Genomic DNA, 23,630 nt, shown 5'->3' on the forward strand with positions numbered 1-23,630 from the left:
GTGTGCCTGGAGGATGGAGCTCGGCCACCTGCAGGCCTGAGGGGTGTGGCCCTGCGGAGGGACTGGCCACACCCGAAGCCACACACCTGCCGCTGATCAGGGCTCGTCGGGGGAGCTACTTAGGAGAGTCTTGGAGCTCCCACCGACGCGGGATCATTAAGCTAAGACTCCAAGTCAGTGTGTAGCATGAGGAAGTGCGGATCGTGTATGTGCGCGCGGGTTCAGTGTTTAACGGCTGCTTCTGTATTGTCCTGCAGGGGAAACGAGGGACCAGGAGGGCAGCACGCACAGGGTGTGCAGTAACACAACAGCGGGGAGCACGAGCACGAGCACAGACGTTGGAGGGAAGCACGCACATGGGGTTCGAGGGAGCAACGGGGAGTTATTGTGTTTACAGCTTTCCACTGTAAATAAAGAGCACTGTTTGCATCGCAGAGTCTGCGTTTTGGGTCCTCCTTTCCCCACATCCCCACGGTCTGCCAGCCAGACCGTGACAGAATGATCCCGCCAACCACCATGGACCCAGCAAACTCAGGAGTTGCCACGGAGGAGAGATCGCTCACGCAGCTATGGGATTACTGCCGGAGCGTAATCCAGGCTGTAGACCCACCCAAGAGACATATACAGGTAGTGTTCTTTGACAATTATCTCTCATCCACTACCTTCACCATGAACATTCTGGACATTAACAAACTTAGGCACCTGGTCGCTAGTTTAAGGGAGAGCTCGAGTTTTGAACTATTTGGCTTGGGTGGTCCGAGCATGGACAGTTCGGCTGCTCTCCTAGAGACTCTAGCCGCTTGGTTTTTCACGCGTCGGCGGAGGGCTTTCCCGTCGGTGCTCGCGGCAGAATCGTTTGATCCGCCGTTACGGAAGGCATGCCGCACTCTCCACCGCCATTCCATTACGCCTCAACCCACTCCTGCGGTTTCAGCCCAGTCAGCTGGCAACGGACCTACAGCGCTCATCACCGCAGTGAGTAAACCCGACTCGTTTGTGTCTATTAATCATGTCATTGAAAATCACAACCCAGATGAACAGCAGAAGACTGTTTCCATACACCCGGCCCCGCCTTCACGGAGGAGAAGGCGTCCTCGCAAGCAGCGTTCAACCACATCCACACTCACTCCTGTGCTGGTCGAAGGCTCAGGACCAGCGGCTCTGGATGCCACAGTGAGTGAAATGGACTCTGCCGGTGTTATAAATTCCCTTTCTGTAAACATAAAAATAGAAACTGTTTGCTGTACCTCCAAAGACCCAGCAAATATTCCCTCTGAGACTGTAAGCTGGGAGCTAGGGAGCTCCGAGCATACAGACCCAAATGACTTTTTGGCTCAGTCTGGCCGCATGGAGACGGAGGTTCTCCCCAGGGCTTCCCCAGAGACCGAACTGGAGGTCTCAGTTGCCTCTGGACCCCTGGAATTTGTTGGGCCAGCTGTAACATTTTCATCCTCTCCACCCTTCATAGTAGCCATCTCACCCTCACCTCAGCCTGCTGCCCAGCTGGTGGCTCAGTCTTCAGTCCTGTCAGCCTCTCGCCTTCATCCTCAGTTGGAGGTCGATATGCCGGCCGGACCACCTCTGCCATCATTTCACCCATCTGTCCCTGCATCGCTGTCCAGTCTACCGGGAGTGGCTGCCACACCATCGTTGCCTCCGGATCGTCCATCTGTGGCTGAAGCGCAGCCGTCAACTCATCCGCCTGCAGTCGCCCCTCAGCCGTCTGCTTCACTGGCCGCTACCTCACCACCCGCACCTGCCCTGCCCGAGTGGGAGCTCTGCGGGCCCCAGTGGGTGCTCAGCGAACGGGAGGAGCTCGCGCTGCCGGAGCAGGAGCTCGCGCTGCCGGAGCAGGAGCTCGCGCTGCCAGCCGAGGAGGAGCTCGCGCTGCCAGCCGAGGAGGAGCTCGCGCTGCCAGCCGAGGAGGAGCTCGCGCTGCCAGCCGAGGAGCCCGGCGAGCCGGAGGAGCTCGCGCTGCCAGCCGAGGAGCAGCTCAGCGAGCCGGAGGAGCTCAGCATGCCCGAGCAGGAGCTCAGCATGCCCGGGGAGCTCAGCGAGCCGGAGCAGGAGCAGCTCAGCGAGCAGGAGCAGCTCAGCGAACCACCAGCAGAGGAGCTCGGCGAGCGGAAGGAACCACCGGCGCTGCCAGCAGCCGAGGAGGGACCTGCTCAGCCGGAGCCGGAGATCAGCGGACCGGAGGGACCTCCACGTCTAGCGCGGCCTCCTCGCCATCTACGTCCGGTGCGTCCACGTCAGCGATCGGCGCGTCATGGACCTGGTGCCACGCCTCGCTGTTGCTCACCGGAGCAGCGCCGCCGCCACCGGACCCGTGGCAGGCCACCAGAACCGTTCCGCCGCCACCGGACCCGTGGCAGGCCGCCGGAGGAGCAGCGCCGCCGCCACCGGACCCGTGGCAGGCCACCAGAACCGTTCCGCCGCCACCGGACCCGTGGCAGGCCGCCGGAGGAGCAGCGCCGCTGCCACCGGACCCGTGGCAGGCTCCCTGAACTGTTTTGCTGCTGCTGCCGGACCCGGGGCCGTCCGCCGGAGCTGCTACGTCGCCGCCGTTGGGCTCGAGGTAGGCCCCCTGAACTCTTTTGTTATGTTGATGGGCCGCCTGAGACTGTTTTGTGGCGTTTTTTCTTTTTGTTGCTCCGCTGCGGGATGCGCGGCCGGACTCTGGGACTGTGACCTTGGGGGGGTTGTTTTCTTTGGGGGTTTTGGCTTGTTTTGGTTCTGCCCTCCGTCCTGGACCTCCCGCCGCCCGCCCTGGGTTGGTTGTACTGTTTTTTGGTTTGTGTTTTTGGGTCGTCGGGAGCCGACCCTTAGAGGGGGGGTACTGTCAGGGTCCTGGGACTGGGCGACCCAGGATCCCTGGGCAGTCATGGACCTGTGTATTATTATTATGTATTTTTGGTGTCGTTTCTCCTTCTCTGTGCGTGTACATATGTGTGTTTCTCTGTGCTGTGTTAGTCTGTGTCCCACTCATATGTTTAGGCGAGGTATGGGTGTGTATGTCTGCGGGTGTGCCTGGAGGATGGAGCTCGGCCACCTGCAGGCCTGAGGGGTGTGGCCCTGCGGAGGGACTGGCCACACCCGAAGCCACACACCTGCCGCTGATCAGGGCTCGTCGGGGGAGCTACTTAGGAGAGTCTTGGAGCTCCCACCGACGCGGGATCATTAAGCTAAGACTCCAAGTCAGTGTGTAGCATGAGGAAGTGCGGATCGTGTATGTGCGCGCGGGTTCAGTGTTTAACGGCTGCTTCTGTATTGTCCTGCAGGGGAAACGAGGGACCAGGAGGGCAGCACGCACAGGGTGTGCAGTAACACAACAGCGGGGAGCACGAGCACGAGCACAGACGTCGGAGGGAAGCACGCACATGGGGTTCGAGGGAGCAACGGGGAGTTATTGTGTTTACAGCTTTCCACTGTAAATAAAGAGCACTGTTTGCATCGCAGAGTCTGCGTTTTGGGTCCTCCTTTCCCCACATCCCCACGGTCTGCCAGCCAGACCGTGACAATAAATCTCTCCTTGGGCTGATTCCATCTTATTTATGTGTTTATATGTGTAAAAACCACAACCAATACAGCCTTCGTTCGAACAAAATCATACAATTGATTGTCCCAAAAATCAGAACAGAATTGGGGAAAAGGGCTTTTAAATACGCTGCTGCTGCTTCCTGGGATAATCTGCAGAAGGAACTGAAATTATTAGAATTGGTTACCTTGGGAGAGTTTAAGTCTGTCTTAAAGGAACGAGAGAATAACTCTTTTACTCAGTGTGATTGTTTTTAATGTACTCTTAATTTGATCATTATTGTATATTTTACACATGTTTGTATGGGATATTGTATTTGTTTTAAATGTTATATACCTATGTGGTATGTGACTTTTGTTGCCATGATGCCAGGTCTCTCTTGGAAATGAGATTTTTATTCTCAATGAGATTTTTTACCTGGATTAATAACATTCATTTCAATGATTTTCTTCATGTGTTTCAAATGTGATGATCAGTAACAGCTCCATGTCATCACTGTCTGAGACCAGGACAGTTTCATTTTTACAGGATACAAAGACAAACATTTTAACTCCGCTCAACAATAATTACACACAACAGCACACTGGACTTACCAAGATACAAGATCAGACCCACAGCTACAGCAACAAGAGCAACCAGAGCCAAGGATCCTCCCACTGCACCAGCTATCAGAGGTCCAAATCCAGGTTCCAGTGGAATCTCAATGTCTGAAACACAGACACAAGCTTCAGGTTGAGGTCACTGTCAGTTATTTGCTGCTGTTTGTTACTGAGATGTAGATTTGAAGCCACAGTCATGATGGAGTCAGTGATCTGACAGCAGTGATGTGGAGCAGCAACAGGAGGTCAGTGAGAGGGGACGGCACTGAAACTGTTCATATCTGCAACTATTCAGTGATGCTCTGGAGGAGATCGCTGCTCTGCTTCTTCAGGGCTGCAGAGCTGGGCTACATGTGACATGCTAGCTTAGTTCTAGATGGACTGACATGGATCTGACCTCAGGACTGTGATCAGGACAGAATGATGCAGATCTGCTGGACACAGAGGAGCTCCAGGCTCTGACTGAACAAACAGAGTTATGATCAACAACCAGAGATGGGCAGTAACGCGTTACTTGTAATCCGATTACTTTTTTCAAGTAACGAGTAAAGTAAGGGATTATTATTGCAAAATCGGTAATTAGATTACCGTTACTTTCCCGTAGGAACGCTGCGTTACTGCGTTACTAAAACCGTGATTTTTTTGCGAGAATGTCTCACGACAGTGACGTAAGCGAGTGCGCCGTTAGTGACAACAGCTGTGTGCAGATCAACAGTGGATCACATATCGAGTGCAGGAGAGAGTATGAGCGTGCAGCGTTTAAAGCGTGGAAGTACTGACCTTACTTTGAGTTTGATTCCATAAAGAGTGACAAAAACATTAGTGTCCGCTGTGCATGGGAAGAAAACTTCTTTTTACAGCGAAAAAAACCCTAAACTTCCAACAAGCACCGAGTAGCTACGACGTAATGGGAAACTCACAGAGAAACTCACGGATTCTTCCACTGACCGCGGCACACCTACACCAGGGTAAACCTCCACCTGCCCCACTCCTGCTTTACAGGTGAAAATAGAGCAACAGGACCGCTGAGTCTTTGACTTTAATTATTTTCTGCTGTGTTTTACTTGCATCTATTTGAAAGACTGAGTGTAAACACAAAATATATTTTATTTTATGAGCTGGAATGTGCAGAAAATAGGTTTAAATGTTAAACTAATTTATTCAAGTCAGAGAATGTTGCAGATAATTAAATTTTTGCTTGATGCATAAAGTTAAAAGATTAAAACTAATAAAACAAGTTTTAAAAAGAGACTTTTCCATCTGATTACATTTTGTATGATGATTATGCAGAAAAAGTAGAATTGGGCTGAAAGATCTATCACTTTATCACCTCTTCAGGTTGTAAATCGTGCTTTTAAAAAGTAACTAAGTAACTAAGTAATTAATTACTTTTGAAAATAAGTAATCAGTAAAGTAACGGGATTACTTTTTTGGGGGAGTAATCTGTAATTAGTTACTGATTACTTTTTTCAAGTAACTTGACCAACACTGTCAACAACAGAGACAATAAAACGTTTCTTACCCCAAATTTCCAAACTGCACCTCTCACAAATGACTTCACAGCTGAACTGTGACAGGTCAGACTTCAAAATCTCCACATGGTCTCGTCTCTGGAAGGTCTCATCGTTATTTGGAAGAACTCCTGAGCTCGTCAGGCCGTCGTCTGCAGTCAGAACACGTCCGTTCCTTTTGATCCTAACAATGATGTCTTTTGTGTAGAAGACTGTGCCGAGGCAGGTCAGGATGAGCTTTGTCTCCACTTTGGTCTTCTTTGCAAACATGTACACATGGATCTCACAGGCTGCAAACATGCAGATGTTAAAGTGACACATTTATTGAAGGAATATTTGGTTAAATGTGTGAGCATTTATTTTGGTTCCAATAAAACTGATATTTCTGCCAAACAAAGGACGTTACATACAGCTCATTTATACTTAATTTATAAAACTTTAAAAATGGGATTACAAGAAATTTTAATAAAAATATTATTGATGCTTTTTAATGTGAAATGTTGTCACACATTGACCTAAAAAATGGGGAAAAAAGGATTTCATGAATTTATGTACAGTTATTCATTATTACTGAAACTATTTCTATAGAGTCAAGTAATAATGAATTCAAATTTCATACATACTGGCTGTTTTAGGCTGCTGTTGTTCGAAAGTCATAAACTTGCTCAGCCAATCGATGCACTCGTTCTCCAGGTATCCCTTGGTGTACTCTTTCAGCACCTGGACGTTGTCCCACTTCCTCTTGGTGGGTTGTGCCTCGGGAGTCGGAGCGACCCAGACTCCATTTTTATCATCGAAGGACAGGAAGTCGTCTCCATCGTAGGCGTACATCCACATGCCTCGGACAAACCTGAGCGTGCCGTCAGGCTGAGTTTCACCCTCACAGCCGTGCATCCACTGAAGAACATGAGGGGCTGAAACACAGGAGGGTGAAATTAATAAATACGAAAGATGATGATGAACATAAACATAAACATAAAAACGTTTTAATTTAAACCAATAAGCAGGAATAATTTGGTCCCGAGTTGGAACTTCAAGCGGAAACATTTCTCTACAGTTACTTGATTTCATGCTTTGTTACTGATTATTGATCGTTCAGAGTTCATGGATTGTACCTGAGTTATTAAATCATTAAAACAGCAAAGACTTACTGGCTGAGTCATTCTGCCTCATTCGCTCCATCAGGATGTTGATGTTGACCTTGAACCACTGCTGCTTGCTCTTGCGGGACTGTGTGCCTTTATCCCAGTAATCAGCAGGTAAACGCTCTCTCATCCACTCCTGTCTGGGAACTTTCACCTGATTCTCGCTGTCAAAGTAGTCGATCATCCTGCCGTCCAGCAAACCCATGGCTGTGAACTGGTGGATGCCCGGGAGGCCGACAGGTTTGGAGAGCGCCGTGTAGATGTAGGTGAGGGAGTGAGTGTCTGAAAGTCACACAGGAGGAAATGTTTTTATTCCAGCCAGCTGAGAAAAACCATCTGAATATTTACATCCACTATGAATCAGGAAGCTTTGCTCTTTGGTATTTTAGTCAGTCCCTGATAAACAATGATTACATCCATTCAGTTTTTCTGTCTCTTTAAACCTCTGTGTGCTACATGTGTTAAAGAGCAGCTGCTCTGGAGGACATTAACTTAACTAAGGTCCACCTGTTAAAAACCACACAGTTAAAACATACAGTTACAAAATGAGCTTAATCAGATCTCTCACACTCCATCACAATGATTTACAAAGTTATTATCCAAAAATATGGACGATGGTGGACAAGTGAAGGACAGAAGGATCCATCATCCATCCATCATCCATCCATCCGTCCATCATCCATCCATCCATCCGTCCATCATCCATCCATCCATCCGTCCATCATCCATCCATCATCCATCATCCATCCATCATCGGTACAGAGAGAGGAGAGAGATCACATGTAGAGCAGAGAAACTTGTTGGAGGATCAAGACCAACAGAAGGTCGACCGGTTTAAAACCACAGAGTTAAAGAAAGATTTGAAACACACGACTTCATTTTAGCACAAACATGAAAACATGAATCCATCCTGGTTTATATCTGAGCTTCAGGCTGCTGCTGCTTTGATGTTTGGGGATATTTTTGGGCCTCTTAGTCCCAACTCAGCACGGCTGAAACAGCACAGCCTGCTCAGTGTTGTTACTGAGCATGTCCATCCCTTTATCACCACAGTGCTTCACCCTCTGATGGCTGCTTCCAGCAGGATAACACACCATGTCACAAAGCTCAGATCATCTCAAACTGGCTTCTTGAACATGACAATGAGCTCAGCGTACTCTCAGTCACATGTTGTTGTGTTACAGCCTCAATCAAAGACAGATTAAACTCATTTTTCACTTCAACGTTCTCCACACAATACCTGATAAAGCACTGTGAACACTGTCCAGATGCTGTGTGTGGAAAGATTAGATTTAAGCAGGTGGTTGTAATGTTATAGCTGATTAGTGTGTGTGTGCAGAGAGAGCTCGGATCTAGAGAGGAGAAATGAAGCACTTACTTTTACTTGGAGTGGGAACCACAGCAGAAGGTCCACCTGTTAGAAACACAGAGTTCATCTTTCTCAGTTAACTTCAGTGATTACTTCCTCCATTCCTACAAAACTGCTCAAAGAAGTCCTGCCGGTCAGGTTTCAGAGCTCATCACAGCACAGAAACAGCTTTAGTGAAGGTTACAAATGATCTTATATTAATGCCCTCGTGGTACCGTATCACCCATTAGAGCACTTTGCTGCCAGACTGTGGGCTTCCTTTGGTTCCTCCAGTATTTAAAGTAGAACGGTAGAAACAGGCTTCTCTGTACACAAGCTGTCATCACCAACAAAGGCTTTTGTACAAAGTAATAAAATAGTCTCAGTAAGCGTGTTCAACAGTTATTCTACCTGCTGCATGTCGAGAGCAGAGACACTTACTTGTTGGATGAACAACAGCAGAAGGTCCACCTGTTAGAAACACAGAGTTCATCTTTCTCAGTTAACTTCAGTGATTACTTCCTCAATTCCTACAAAACTGCTCAAAGAAGTCCTGTCATTAATTAATGCTTCAATCTTAAATATGATCAACCTATCTCTAATAATCGGCTATGTACCACAGGCCTTCAAGCTGGCTGTAGTTAAACCTTTACTCAAAAAGCATCTCTAGACCCAGCAGTCTTAGCTAATTATAGGCCAATCTCCAACCTTCCTTTATATCAAACATCCTTGAAAGAGTAGTTGTCAAACAGCTAACAGATCATCTGCAGAGGCTTATTTGAAGAGTTTCAGTCAGGTTTCAGAGCTCATCACAGCACAGAATCAGCTTTAGTGAAGGTTACAAATGATCTTATATTAATGCCCTCGTGGTACCGTATCACCCATTAGAGCACTTTGCTGTCAGACTGTGGGCTTCCTTTGGTTCCTCCAGTATTTAAAGTAGGACGGTAGAAACAGGCTTCTCTGTACACAAGCTGTCATCACCAACAAAGGCTTTTGTACAAAGTAATAAAATAGTCTCAGTAAGCGTGTTCAACGGTTATTCTACCTGCTGCATGTCGAGAGCAGAGACACTTACTTGTTGGATGAACAACAACAGAAGGTCCACCTGTTAGAAACACAGAGTTAAACGACACCGAACAACATCAAATATTTGAATGAATGAAATTAAAATTTATTTTGGAATCCAGTCTGTTTTCTTTTTTGTAAACACATCTTGAAAAACATCTATTATTTTATATTTGCTCAAACATATCAAGCATAAATACATCAATCGAACCTTCCAGGTCAGACCTCGTGTTGTTTTGTCTTGTTCACACAAACATTTCCCATTTTAAATATTTCTCTTTTTATCTGAACTGCTCATAATTTAAATATTCTTAATAAACATTTTGAAATAAAAATAAAATGTAATTCATTTGCCAATTTCTGGTTTGTGAGTATGTGTTCACCTTCATCCATATGTTAGCAGTGTGTGTGATTTGGTGGCCTGGGGCTACATGTAAAGTTTCACTCAGAGCCACCAAACTCCTACTTAAGGAAAAATGATGTACAATTCCACACAGTGACTCCTAGGACATGAATATACTAATAACCACTTCTGAATTCAAACACAGGTCTAAAGAAATGAAAACAGAAAAGTCTGAAAAATGACAAAAATAAAGTTTCTCACCCCAAACTCTGGTGACGCTCACAGCAGATGCCTCATGAACGACTTCACAGCTGAACGCAGACAGGTCAGACCTTAAAACCTCCACACGGTCTCTCCTCTGGAAGGTGTGGTCTTCATTGGGAAGAACTCCTGAGCTGATCAGGCCGTCGTCTGCAGTCAGGACGCTCTCATTCTTTTTCATCCTCAGGACGACGTCTGCTGGGTAGAAGCCTGTGGCGAGGCAGGTCAGCACCACGTCTGCATCCACTCTGGAGGTCTTTGCATACAGGGACACCTCGGGTGGAGCTGGAGGAGGAAATGTAAAGAGGTGTGTATCTCCTCAGCTATCACTGCAAACAGGAACCATTCAGGTTTCTTTGATCACCCCTAACGACTGAGCACAGCTGTGGCAGACGTGTCGCACGCTGACGTTTAGTTTGTGGCTTCCACACAAAATGCTTTCACATCTGTAGTCTCACATCTGGAGCTGAACGTCACTGAGCACTCGGAGAGACGCTCGTTTATCTCGTCTCTGTGACTTTTTTATCCACCAGGTGTTTCTGTAGGTGAACACCTGCCGTGTGGGGGGAGGGCGCAGCGAGGTAGTACAACGCCAGTTTGAAGATCAAAAGTGAAGAGGCAGTTTATGACTGCTTACTGATTTTGCTGATAGGTAGTCGTGTGTTCTTTCATTTATATTGAGCTGTAAATCTGCATTACTGCTGCCATCATGAGACTGTTGTGTCCAAATAAAGGAGGAAACATTTAACTCACAGGAAACTTTAAGCTTTTTACATTTATTTGACCTGAACTTAGAAAAGTTGGAAGTTTAACTGAAGGTTCTTGGATTTCTGAATGTTATTGACCCATAATCACACACAAAGCCTCGTCTATAAAGTCTAATAAGAATAAATATCAAAATACAGAAACTAGATGTCATACATACAGGTGTTTCGTGGCTGCTGTTGTCCATAATCCAAGAACTTGCTCAGCCAATCGATGCACTCGTTCTCCAGGTATCCCTTGGTGTACTCTTTCAGCACCTGGACGCTGTCCCACTTCCTCTTGGTGGGTTGTGCCTCCGGAATCGGAGCGACCCAGACTCCGTTTTTATCATCGAAGGACAGGAAGTCGTTTCCATCGTAGGCGTACATGTCCACGCCTCGGACAAACCTGAGCGTGCCGTCAGGCTGCGTCTGACCCTCACAGCCGTGCATCCACTGAAGAACGTGGAGGTCTGGAAGCAGGAGGGTGAAATAAAGGAAGAACAAACAAAGGACAAGGAAATGAAGATTCAGAGGAGACGAGATGAGGAAGCAGGAACAACTTGCTCCTGACCTGAGGAACCTGATCTCAAATGGAAGCATTTTTCAATTAAAATGTTATTTTGTTGATGTCATGCAGGTCCTTCAGCTTTCGAGGGTCTGACCTGAGTCATTCTGCCTCATTCGCTCCATCAGGATGTTGATGTTGACCTTGAACCACTGCTGCTTGCTCTTGCGGGACTGTGTGCCTTTTCCCCAGTAATCAGCAGGTAAACGCTCTCTCATCCACTCCTGTCTGGGAACTTTCACCTGATTCTCGCTGTCAAAGTAGTCGATCATCCTGCCGTCCAGCAAACCCATGGCTGTGAACTGGTGGATGCCCGGGAGGCCGACAGGTTTGGAGAGCGCCGTGTAGATGTAATGGAGGGAGTGAGTGTCTGAAAGTCACACAGGAGGAAATGTTTTTATTCCAGCCAGCTGAGAAAAACCATCTGAATATTTACATCCACTATGAATCAGGAAGCTTTGCTCTTTGGTATTTTAGTCAGTCCCTGATAAACAATCAGTTGATGAACTTGTTCTTTTCTTGGAAAAACTAGGATTGTTGAATATGACCGTTCTGAGACCCGACCCATCGTTCTTCTGTTCTTGCTTCTTTTCTCGTTTCCAGAACACAAGCTGCACTCTGAGGTGAGCCTGTATCTGTGTCTCAGCTTCATGCTTCAGCTCCAGCTCTTCCCCACCACAGAGAGGATGACCATGACACCAGCACAAATTTGTGACTGTCAAGTCCTCCTCCTACGGTCCCTGCATGGATGGCAGGAGGGCTGGCCCATGACAATCAAGGCCAAAGACCCTCATTGATGAGCCCCTCCCCAAGGCCTGAGCCTCCCAACTCTGTCCTGACGGAGGCATCATGGTCCATTGCTGTGGAAAACATGAGTCCTTGAGGTACAAACCCCTCCCCAATGATAAGGTTGGGATTCATACATGAGTAAAGATCTCTGTTTGTATGCTGACCAAAAATGTCATGTTTCTGTTGTGTAAAGATTTTAGTGACATACTTAAAAATGTAGACACAAAGACAAAAGTCTGTGGACAGACTACAGCTAATCTAAAATCCCACCTAAAGAATGTGCCTGGATACTAAAACAGCATCAGCAGAGCTCTGACACCAGGTTGAAGATGGCAACAGGTGCGTAAAGAGCATTTTAATCCAGTGGTGCTGACCTGTTGATAAGTACTGATGCTAACACGAGACCAGGAGAGAAGAACAAACTGAAACTGATCATTTACACACAAGTGGAATTTCAGCAAGTGAACCAAAGGAAACAAGTGCATCAGAGGCCGTGTGCTCAGTACCAGAGTGGGGATGACTAAAGGAGCTGCTGCTGAGCTTTGCAGTGGTAACACAGTTTTGTGTGATCAAGTTGTGCGTTAACGAACCTCGAAGTGTTATTTCTTTTGGTCGGTTAATTGGCATGATACTGGTTATACTTAACCAGTGCATGTTAAAATTATGCCTCAGTTGTTGGATTATTCAGTACTAAGTTAGTAGCAGTGACCATCCAGCTGTATTAGGAATGAAGGACTTTTCTATTGTTTAGTTGAACTGTTGCTAGTTTGCCATATTTGTGCCTTACTAGTAACAACTTGTAAGACATGTGCGGTTTGGCCAATTTATCTTCTACAGTGACCCCTTGTGGACATTATGAGATATTGCTTGTGTTAATAGATGATGTGTTGTGATTGTTTTCCTAGTTATCTATGACTCTACTCATTGTAGAATTACCTGTTTCTGTTTCCAGAAAACCATGCTCAGAGTCACACATACTGTGTACTACACAACAATAAGTTCAAGTATGGCTGCACTGAATTTGGATTAAGCCTGGCAAACACTTTGATGGAAACAATCTTAATGAAAGAAAGTTAACCCAACTCCTGGACTGCTGCAGTCCTTCTAACAGAAGACTTAGCCCAGACTTTTATACCCAGTATTCCAGTATATATATGTTCCACGGTAAGTGTGACAAATAACGCACTAACATCAGTGTTAGTAAAGACTTGTGGAAATTAGAAGCAGCACTCGGTCATCTCAGGATGGACTAACACGGAGTTTTCTCTCGGTCCGTGGGGACAGTTACAGACAGGGAACATCTCGTGAAAACTATTTCCTCCTTTGTCTTTAGATGTCAGGCCTGTGCAGCAGGGTTAAAGCTCTAGAATCGATCATCTGAAATGTGCGTCACTCTTTACTTTCACTTCTAAGCCTCCTGCAGGACGGTCACTCACCGCCGTCCACGCGCAGTCCTGTCCCCGCGAGGACCAGAACCACCACGAGGATCATTCTGTTCTCCTTTAGAACCAGTTTTATCCTCCTGCTGGAGCGGGGTCTCCGTGTCTGCCTGAGACCTACAGCTGCTCGCCTTCCTGCTGATGTTAGTGAGCAACAGCTGGAAGACTTCAGCTGGATAACGGTTTCTATTTTTTTTATTCCCAGCTTTATTCTGGAAGATCACACACGGAAGAGCAAACCCTGGAACACCAACACTAAAAATAATAATACAAACACATAAAGGAGACTTAATCAGAGCATTTAAAATATCTTTATTTATTTTTATCAGTGTAAATATTTCAGCGTCATTTAACTTTTTTAGCTCCAGTTTTATTTTGAGTATCTGATGTGGCGTAATCTAACCTGTTTTATTGTGAAAGGGTCAACAGGAAGTGAACGTCGGTAAACAAGTGTTCTAACGAAACACCCTACTTGTGTTACTGCGCGTGCGCACAACTCAAAACGGCCATGTCCGATGGAGGCATAAACCACGTAAGGTAGCACGGATTGATAGACATGGCTGTAAATCTACGCTGCGGTCGGACGTTTGAAAGGTTTCCACTTAGCAACCGTAGCCCTTTAAACCCCATAAAGTTAAACAGGCCGCCTGGAATGACGTCGTTGTTTGTAAAAGTGTCATAAAGTCTGTGAGGATGTGCTTTTGTCCCTTTTCTCAGGGATACCACGTCTTTCAACATCTGGTAGTTGTTTTGTTTTACTGAATGTTATAAGTGTGTAATAAGGGAGTAATAACGGGAACACACAAAATGAAATTGACATTTTGCAGATTTTTACTGAATGGAAAAAGATTTAGAATTAGCGATTTGAACTTTGAACTATGAAACACTAAACAACAACAAATATGTGAACTTTGGCCCTGTAGTTTGTTTCTGGGGGTCTTTTTTTCTAAGCCCAGGCGTTTTTAGCCCCTGGTGGAACTCCAAAGATCAGTTCCTTACAAGCTGCAGACAAAGGACATCTGCTGTGATTGGTCGGGGTGAGAGAAACAAGACAGGATAAAGACATGCGGTGGAAGAGAGACAGAGGTTAATAACCAGTGTTGGGACTAACGCGTTATTAAGTAACGCGTTACAGTAACTACGTTATTATTGTGGTAACGAGCACGGTAACTAGTTATTATGCCAAAATCAGGAACGCGTTACTCGTTACTGGGATTTAGATAGGCTCGTTATTCGTTACTTCGTGTGGTGGCTATCGCGGAGCTTCCACAGATTCAGTAACATTAGCAGGTGGTGGAGGCCAGCAGGTGGATGAAGGGGACGCAGAAGGAAAAGAGACCCGAGGCGGCCGCCGGTCCAAGTGTGAACTGAACTTCAGGTAAGAAGTTATGACCTGCAGTCTCTCTGGGTCAGATATAAACCAAGTTTAGGTGGAGTTTATTTTCGTTATTCTGACTTTTTCCATACTGCGTGCTAGCTAGCATGACGGAGTTTCTATACAGCTGGGTGGGTGCTATGAAGTTACTGATGTTGAACTTTATTTTGTTCATAAGTTATTAGAGTTGCCAACCGTCCCGTCTGGTATTCAGAGAAAATATTACGCGTTTCTTATTGAGGTGAAAGGGAACAGTTTGTCCCCTAATTCAGCTACAATGGAAAAGACACAAAGCTGGAGTTAGTCTGTGTCTTTGCTGCACAGCTGCCTCTTCTTCTCTCATTCTCCCCCTCTCTCTCTCCCGTTTCTACTTCAATCATGAAACTGATCAATGATCAGCTGATCGGCTCTCTTGTTTGTTTATCGCTCACTCACCGCTGGTTTCCAGAAATCAGCGGATGTCGCGCTAAACAACAGCAGCACGTTTAAGCTTGATCAGCTATTGTTAGAATTTATTTAATATTAATTTCTAGTATCAGCTGATGTTTGCTGGAGCCACAGCTGTAAACCTGCTGGTCATGATATGGTTTGGTTATCTGGTGAGAGGGAAACATGAAGATGAAACCAGGAGATGTCCTTACTGAATCATCAGAGCTGTGATGGAGAAACAGGTTTACCTTTTAGGTGACATGAATGAGTTGAAGGGAAGTTATGAACTGTTTCTGAGAGACAAATAACACCAGGATCCTTTTCTAAGTAGCTGACAGCTGGTAACTGTGCAGGGGCGGATCTAGCAAAGTGTTGCCAGGGGGGCAGGTAGGGCATTAACGGGGAATGGGGGGCACAAAGAAATACTTTTCTTTCTTATTCTCATTTAAAATGTCTAGCTTTTAAAAAAATAATTATCTGAATCTTACAACAAACGATTGATAGATTGATGCATATATACCATCAAAACAGTGTACATCACTGTCACAACAGTGTTTATTTTCATTCAAAGGCTTTATGATTTTTCCTATAATGGTGGGCCGGTCTCTAGTCAAAATGCCCGGGCCAATTTTCTGTCCCAGTCCAGCCCTGTATGCAGCTCATCTGCAGTCTGCTGTTACCTACATCTTCCTATTCAGAAGGCAGAATTTCCGAGTTCTGAGTACAATCGAAAGCACCACGACTGCAGTTTTTGTGTTGGATGTAAAAGGCGCACATGACGCTGTGACGTAGGCTAGAATCATGGCAGCAGTCAATGACGGTCCAGGCGTGGGATTTCTCTCGTGGAAATGTGCACATTATTTTTTCCTTTCTATTGGTAGGTGGCACAGTGCACTGTGGCAAGTAAGCAAGCTAGAAGACTGGCAAAGTTATGGAAGAAACACATTAACAAGAGAATTCTGAGTAAAACCAAAGTTACTTTCCCTAGTAACTAGTTACTTTGAAAGTAACGAGTAACTTGAAGTAACTGAGTTACTTTTGAGAGAAGTAACTAGTAATGTAACTAAATTACTATTTTAAAGTAACTTACCCAACACTGTTAATAACAGATATGATTCAATGCAGAGAGGTCTGTTAATACATAGTGAGTGAGAAAGGTGACTGGAAAGGAAACACCCAGTGCATCATGGGAATCCCCCGGCAGCCTACATCTATTGCAGCATACCTAAGGGAGGATTCAGGGTCACCTGTCTCAGAGTGATGCTGAAAAACTAGTTCATGTATCACACAGTGGAAAATTGTGTTCTTATATTTTGTTTTGGATCAGGCTGTGTGTTTGCATGATTTTATTGTGATATTTATATTGCATGGTTTTATCCTCATATTTATATTGTGTATTTTAGTGTAGTTGCACAATATTCTTTTAATCCACTGTGGACTAAGTGGACAGTTCTAGGCACCTGTGAGGTGGGGGCGTTCCCCAAGGCGGCCTATCAGCTGCCAAACTGACCTGTTAAGGGGGATAGTGAGCGCAGAGACGGGAAAGGTGAGCAGGAGGAGAAGAAACGGGGGAATTTTAGCATATGGGAAACATTTGTTTAGCCTTTGTTTTGATAGTATATAGTTATCTCTGCCGGCAGGGTTTTTTTTTAGCGTATTGAGAACACTCTTTTTATTGTATAGGGGGATTTTAAACTGTATTTGTAATTCTGGCTGTGTTTGTTTCCATGGAAATAAATGGTGTGTTTAAGGCCAACTTAATCTCTGTGCCCTGAGCGCTGACCCACTCACTCCCCTTCCTCTTGTATGTGAACAGACTTTGTGGTGAAGATTTAGATCCACACATGCATTTATTACTTCCAGGCTGGACGACTGTAATTCATTATTATCAGGAAGTCCTAAAAACTCCCTGAAAAGCCTTCAGCTAATCCAAAATGCTGCAGCAAGAGTCCTGACAGGGACTAGAAAGAGAGAGCAGATTTCTCCTGTTTTGGCTTCCTGTTAAATCCAGAATTCAAAATCCTGCTCCTCACATACAAGGTCTTAAATAATCAGGCCCCATCTTATCTTAATGACCTTGTAGTACCATATCACCCTATTAGAGCACTTCGCTCTCGCTCTGCAGGCCTACTTGTTGTTCCTAGAGTATTTAAAAGTAGAATGGGAGGCAGAGCCTTCAGTTTTCAGGCCCCTCTTCTGTGGAACCAGCTTCCAGTTTGGATTCAGGAGACAGACACTATCTCTACTTTCAAGATTAGGCTTCAAACTTTCCTTTTTGCTAAAGCATATAGTTAGGGCTGGACCAGGTGACCCTGAACCCTCCCTTAGTTATGCTGCAATAGACGTAGGCTGCCGGGGATTCCCATGATGCATTGAGTTTTTCCTTTCCAGTCACCTTTCTCACTCACTATGTATTAACAGACCTCTCTGCATTGAATCATATCTGTTATTAACCTCTGTCTCTCTTCCACAGCATGTCTTTATCCTGTCTTCCTTCTCTCACCCCAACCAATCACAGCAGATGGCCCCGCCCCTCCCTGAGCCTGGTTCTGCTGGAGGTTTCTTCCTGTTAAAAGGGAGTTTTTCCTTCCCACTGTTGCCAAAGTGCTGCTCATAGGGGGTCATATGATTGTTGGGTTTTTCTCTGTATCTATGAAGCGCCTTGAGGCGACTTTTGTTGTGATTTGGCGCTATATAAATAAAATTGAATTGAACTGTCAGAGGCCATAAGAAGATCATTTGTAACCTTCACTAAAGCCGTTTCTGTGCTGAGCTCTGAAACTTGACTGAAACTCTTCAAATAAGCCTCTGCAGATGATCTGTTAGCTGTCACAGACGGGACAGACATGGCTGGTGATAGGAAAGGAAGAAAGATGCAGGAAAAGAAAAACAGACAGGAAGGAGGACCGTGAGAAAGGGCACTTAAAAAGAAAAAAAAATTCCCGGATCACCTGTTGAGAGAAAAAGAGAAAACTAGCAAAAAAGAGAGAAACATAATAAACACCATCACAATAATTTAGCTGGTGAGGAGAGATAGGCCTCCAAACTTTGGACGGCCTGAGATGTTCCCAGAGAGGTGGAGAGGTGAGTTATATTCTTAAACTCAGTTACAGCGCTTTCAGAAAGACATCTACTGTGATAAAGTCTACTCTCCACCGCTGTGTAATCAATTATTGTAAATGTAAATGTTATCAGGAAATGATCAGACAGGAGAGGGTTTTCAGGAAACACTGTTAAATGTTCAGTTTCTATGCCATATGTTAAAACAAGATCTAGAGTGTGATTAAAGTGGTGGGTGGGTTCTTTTACATTTTGAGAGAAGCCAATTGAGTCTAATAACAGATTAAATGCCATGTTGAGGCTGTCATTTTTAGCATCTACATGGATGTTAAAATCACCCACAATAATTATTTTATCTGAGCTCAGAACTAAATTAGATATAAAGTCTGAGAAATCAGACAGAAACTCTGTGTAAGGCCCAGGTGGACGATAGATGATAACAAGTAAGACTGGTTTCTGAGTTTCACAGCTGGGGTGGACGAGGCTAAGCATCAGGCTTTCAAATGAATTTAAAGTCTTACACTTTCTTATTCTTATATTTTTTATTACAGGAAAAAATAGAAACAAACAAGTGAAATTTTTATTTTTAAATGGGGAAAAAAGAGTAAACAGAATAACTTTTTTAAAAGAAAGAACACAAACCCTGAAAGAACTTTTCTACACAATCTTCAAATATACGATGCTTTACAATCCCATTATTATTAGCAGGAAACGCCCACACAATGGAAGACGTTTCAGGATTACAAGATGAATTTGAGTCTTACAGCAAATATTTCACTCATTCATCCACAGACAGTTTCATTATGTGGACTGAACCTTTTACTGTAACGTTCACACTTAAAATCTAGAATATAATTAAAGCATCTTATCCAATAAAGTAATCCTAGCTCGTGCTGAATAAAAGCAGAAATTACCTTGGAAACAGAACTTTTCAAATTAAGAGCTTACATGTAAATGCAAGAAAATACTGAAACAACATTTTCCAGATTTCTGCCCTAAATTTCCCACAGAAAAAGTTTCTCTATTTTCAAACAAAGTTTCACTGCAAATGAATATTTAAGGCGCAATAAAACATTAAATGTATTTACACAGACAGACTTTAGTTTTTGTAATCATCTAGATCAGGGGTGTCAAACTCAGATACTCAGTGGGCCAAAATTCAAAACTGGAACAAAGTCGCGGGCTAACGTTAATATTTATTGAAATATATTTATTCCTCCAGATATAAGAATGAATCTTTTCTTATGGACTCAAACACGTTTGCTGAAAAACTGAATATGGAACAAGCAAAGCTTAATACTAAACTATATATATATTAGCTGTATAATACCAGTAGGCCAGCTCTGATAGTCATTTGGTATGGCTTCGCGGGCCAAATGTAATTAGGCTGCGGGCCAAACTTGGCCCGCGGGCCAGAGTTTGACACCTATGACCTAGAAGTTCACTCAATTTGGCCAAAAACTCATAAAAGCCATAATAAAAAAAGAAGTTTAATCAGTAGATTTGTCCACGCCTACATTACACTGATCACACCAGAGTATCTAAAATCATTTAATTCTCATGAGCGCCTGAGGTCTCGCTGTTTGTAAAGGTCTGATTCGTTAAGCCAACTTACAGTGAAAGGGTTAAAGCACCAACCTTCACATTACATTTATGCTTTGTTTTTGTATCCAACCATTTTATTCACTCTAAATATGATGATATTTTAATTATATTTCTTCTACATAAAAACATTATATGCATCAACAGACGTCACACTCTAAAACATTTTCTTCCACCTGTCTGGAGACGTTTCCTGCAGAGGCAGCAGGCGTGACTGCTGAGCTCCGCCCACTTTATCAGAGTTTAAACTTCATTTGGTTTCCTGTAGTTTCTTAAACTGGATCAAAACTGACTCATAAATTTTGCTGTCGTGAAGGTTCAGATTGAGGAAGCATGAACACTTTTAAAACTCATTTCATGGAAAGCTAAAGAACCACATTATACCTCAAATGTTTAATCTGTAAAGTATATATATTTATTATTATTATTATTTTTAATTATTGTCGTCTGTATGCCAATAATCTAGTTCACGCGAGCCTTGAAACTTGATGTAGCCGAAGATTCAGGATGACTCCTGGGCCTGACCTTGTTTGTCAGAATCAGCTGCAGAGAGGAGCAACAGTATTATTTTACATGTAGAGTAACAGCAGGTTCTCAGTGAGGGATGCACCAACTTAAACTCTTACAGCTCACTGCTCTTATTTACACTCACACTAGTGTCTTCTTTCAAATAAAGTCTCTAAAGTTTGAAAGGGAACAGAGAAACTGAAAGGGGAAGCATCGTCGTCACCTGAGCTTCATACTGACATCAGCTGAGTGTGAACAAAGGTTGAGATACAATAAAAACTGGCTGTGGCTACAATGTAGCTGCCATCACCAGTGTGTGAATGTGTGTGTAAAGCGCTTTGGGGTCCTTAGGGACTAGTAAAGCGCTGTACAAATACAGACCAGTTACCGTTTATCCTGTGTTAAAGTGTAAATCTGAAGTGCATCAGAGATACTTACAAGAGACACCAGAGTCAGCGTTGCTGGAGTTAGACACTTTGTCAAGGGACTCTGAAGGAGGAAAAAAGTAATCAGCTGCAACATGAGCTTAAAATGTATCAGTCAATACCACAGTACAGAATAATGTGACTCATATTATACAACACAGAGCAGCATGTTAGCTGAGGGACACTTACTGTCACTGTCTGTGAGACGTTCGGTTTCCCCATCCTTCCCATCTTTAGCATCAGCCTTCTTATCTACAGTAACTGCTGCACTTCCTGTAAAGACAACATACATTGTGAGCTACATGAAGGAAACAGCAAACTTTAGCAACACACTGATGTGATGCTGGTGATCGTTCTGATGTGAGGGTCGTTCCTTTCATTGATTACTGCAGTTTCTCTAACCGGGTTATATTTGTAGTCTTAATTTAAAGATAAACGTGGGAATTCCCCAGTGTTCTTGAACACCTCACATCAAAGGAACGTGGAGGAAAGCCTGCAGGAAAGGAGTCGACGTTCCTAAAAACCTTTTTGTTCCAATTCAGAAAGTAAAAACATCCACGTCACACAATTTTTATTCACCATTATCAATAAAAAGTTATCAAAGTTTCATTTTAATGCAACAATGACTCTCATAGAAATTTGTTTCACTGGTCCTCTACATCCCACTCTGTGCCCCACAGATGGAGAACGACTGATATAAAAGAGGCACCGTTCCACATAAAACACACAGAATATGAAGAACATCTCCTACAATCTACTGGGTCTTAAACTAAACTGTTATGTGTGTCTGAGGAAGGAGAAGGAAACACGTACCACTGCTGGAAGCTGCAGGCACAGGAGCAACTACACACACACACACACAGACAGACACACACACACACACACAAAATATTAATATTAACTTCAATAAACTATTTTGTATAAATCTTTGTAGGGTGGGAGGGGCACCTACCATTTATCAGAGGTGTGCTTGCAACGCCATTACCAACTACACACACACACACACACACACACACACACACACACACACACACACACACACACACACACACACACACACACACACACACACACACACACACACACACGTTAGTTCTGAACTGCAGGTTTAAATCAGCTTTAAGGTTTTCAGCTGCTGCTGTATAAATATTATTACCACATAAACACTTTAAATATCAGAAACATTGACATTTAACAACATCCAGAGCAGAGAAATAAAGAGCTTACCTGACACAGGAGCATAAATAGTCTTTATTCCAGCTGATAAATACAAATGATAGAAAGACAAAACGACACATTTTAATTCAGTCAGTGCTTCATGTTTGATTCTTTTTATCTGTGTTCTTATAAAAAGTCACAAATGTTAAAGAGCAGTGACTCCACAGAGAAACTGAAAGTCAAAAGTACGTCTGACTTTTTCTTCTGTTTGTTTCATAAAGATGTAAAGTGTCAGTGAAACTGAGCAGCTGTCACAGAGAGGAACCTCTGCACACACCTGACAGCAGCCATGTTTCACCTGTCAGGCTCATCCAGATATTAGATATTAGGAGCTTTATACTGAACACAGGTAACCATGAGCCTGGCTGCTCTAACCTTTCTCCTCATGCTTCAAGTTTCTGTCTCCTCCACTGTTTGCCTGTTCACCTCCTCTGTGCTACACTGAACAAATACTAATCTGTTAAAGGTGTTAGAGGATGGGCTCAGACTGACTCGAGTCTCCGAGCATCAAACTTCATAAGAGAAAAATAAAGATGTTACCTTTGTTGTCGTTGGCTCCACGTCTGCGTCCTGTAAACAGACGTAACACAGACTGTCAGTGATGATGGATGAACTCAGTGGTTTGTTCTACATGCAGATGTGTCTGAGTGGAGACGGTGGAGGAAACGAGCTGCACACTATCAGCAAACATCAATCATTTCTGTTCTGCACAGAAAAACTACATTTATGTCCCAGAGGGCTCAAAGTTATTGGATCAGAAGCTGCAGACAGGAAAGTCTGACATCATGTCACATGACTGTGACCTTTGACCCCCTCATGGAGTCCTAATAGAATACTAAGTGAAGTGTTTGAAGGCTGACAGACTGGAGCAGCTGATATTCAACATTTCTTACATTCATTTCAATGATTTTCTTCATGTGTTTCAAATGTGATGATCAGTAACAGCTCCATGTCATCACTGTCTGAGACCAGGACAGTTTCATTTTTACAGGATACAAAGACAAACATTTTAGCTCCACTCAACAATAATTACACACAACAGCACACTGGACTTACCAAGACAGCCTTTTTTATACAAGATCACACAGGCAACTACAGCAACAAGAGCAACCACAGCCAAGACTCCTCCCACTGCAGCAGCGATCGGAGGTCCACATCCAGGTTCCTCCGGAGGGTCACCGTTCTCTGAAACACAGACACAAGCTTCAGGTTGAGGTCACTGTCAGTTATTTGCTGCTGTTTGTTACTGAGATGTAGATTTGAAGCCACAGTCATGATGGAGTCAGTGATCTGACAGCAGTGATGTGGAGCAGCAACAGGAGGTCAGTGAGAGGGGACGGCACTGAAACTGTTCATATCTGCAACTATTCAGTGATGCTCTGGAGGAGATCGCTGCTCTGCTTCTTCAGGGCTGCAGAGCTGGGCTACATGTGACATGCTAGCTTAGTTCTAGATGGACTGACATGGATCTGACCTCAGGACTGTGATCAGGACAGAATGATGCAGATCTGCTGGACACAGAGCTCCAGGCTCTGACTGAAGAAACAGAGTTATGATCAACAACAGAGGCAATAAATAAAGTTTCTTACCCCAAGTCTTTGTAACATCCACACCAGTCGCCTCATGAATGACTTCACAGCTGAACTTTGACAGGTCAGACTT

General features: G+C 44.3%; 1 protein-coding gene across 1 annotated transcript in view; it reads right to left on the bottom strand.

The window, feature by feature from the left end:
• LOC309699507 (uncharacterized protein) overlaps positions 1 to 23,630 on the bottom strand; it is a 72,380-nt gene that overhangs the window by 41,166 nt on the left and 7,584 nt on the right. Inside the window, exons 2-9 of the mRNA XM_082522556.1 lie at positions 11,222 to 11,494; positions 10,739 to 11,029; positions 9,814 to 10,098; positions 9,220 to 9,249; positions 8,583 to 8,612; positions 8,172 to 8,207; positions 6,800 to 7,075; positions 6,272 to 6,562 (exon numbers count right to left, since the gene is read on the bottom strand). Of these exons, the coding sequence (XP_082378682.1) occupies positions 6,272 to 6,562; positions 6,800 to 7,075; positions 8,172 to 8,207; positions 8,583 to 8,612; positions 9,220 to 9,249; positions 9,814 to 10,098; positions 10,739 to 11,029; positions 11,222 to 11,494 (1,512 nt within the window). The remainder of the gene's footprint in view (positions 1 to 6,271; positions 6,563 to 6,799; positions 7,076 to 8,171; positions 8,208 to 8,582; positions 8,613 to 9,219; positions 9,250 to 9,813; positions 10,099 to 10,738; positions 11,030 to 11,221; positions 11,495 to 23,630) is intronic.

The sequence above is a fragment of the Aulonocara stuartgranti genome (genome assembly GCF_965226115.1).
Source record: "Aulonocara stuartgranti genome assembly, chromosome: 22".
Lineage (NCBI taxonomy): Eukaryota > Metazoa > Chordata > Actinopteri > Cichliformes > Cichlidae > Aulonocara > Aulonocara stuartgranti.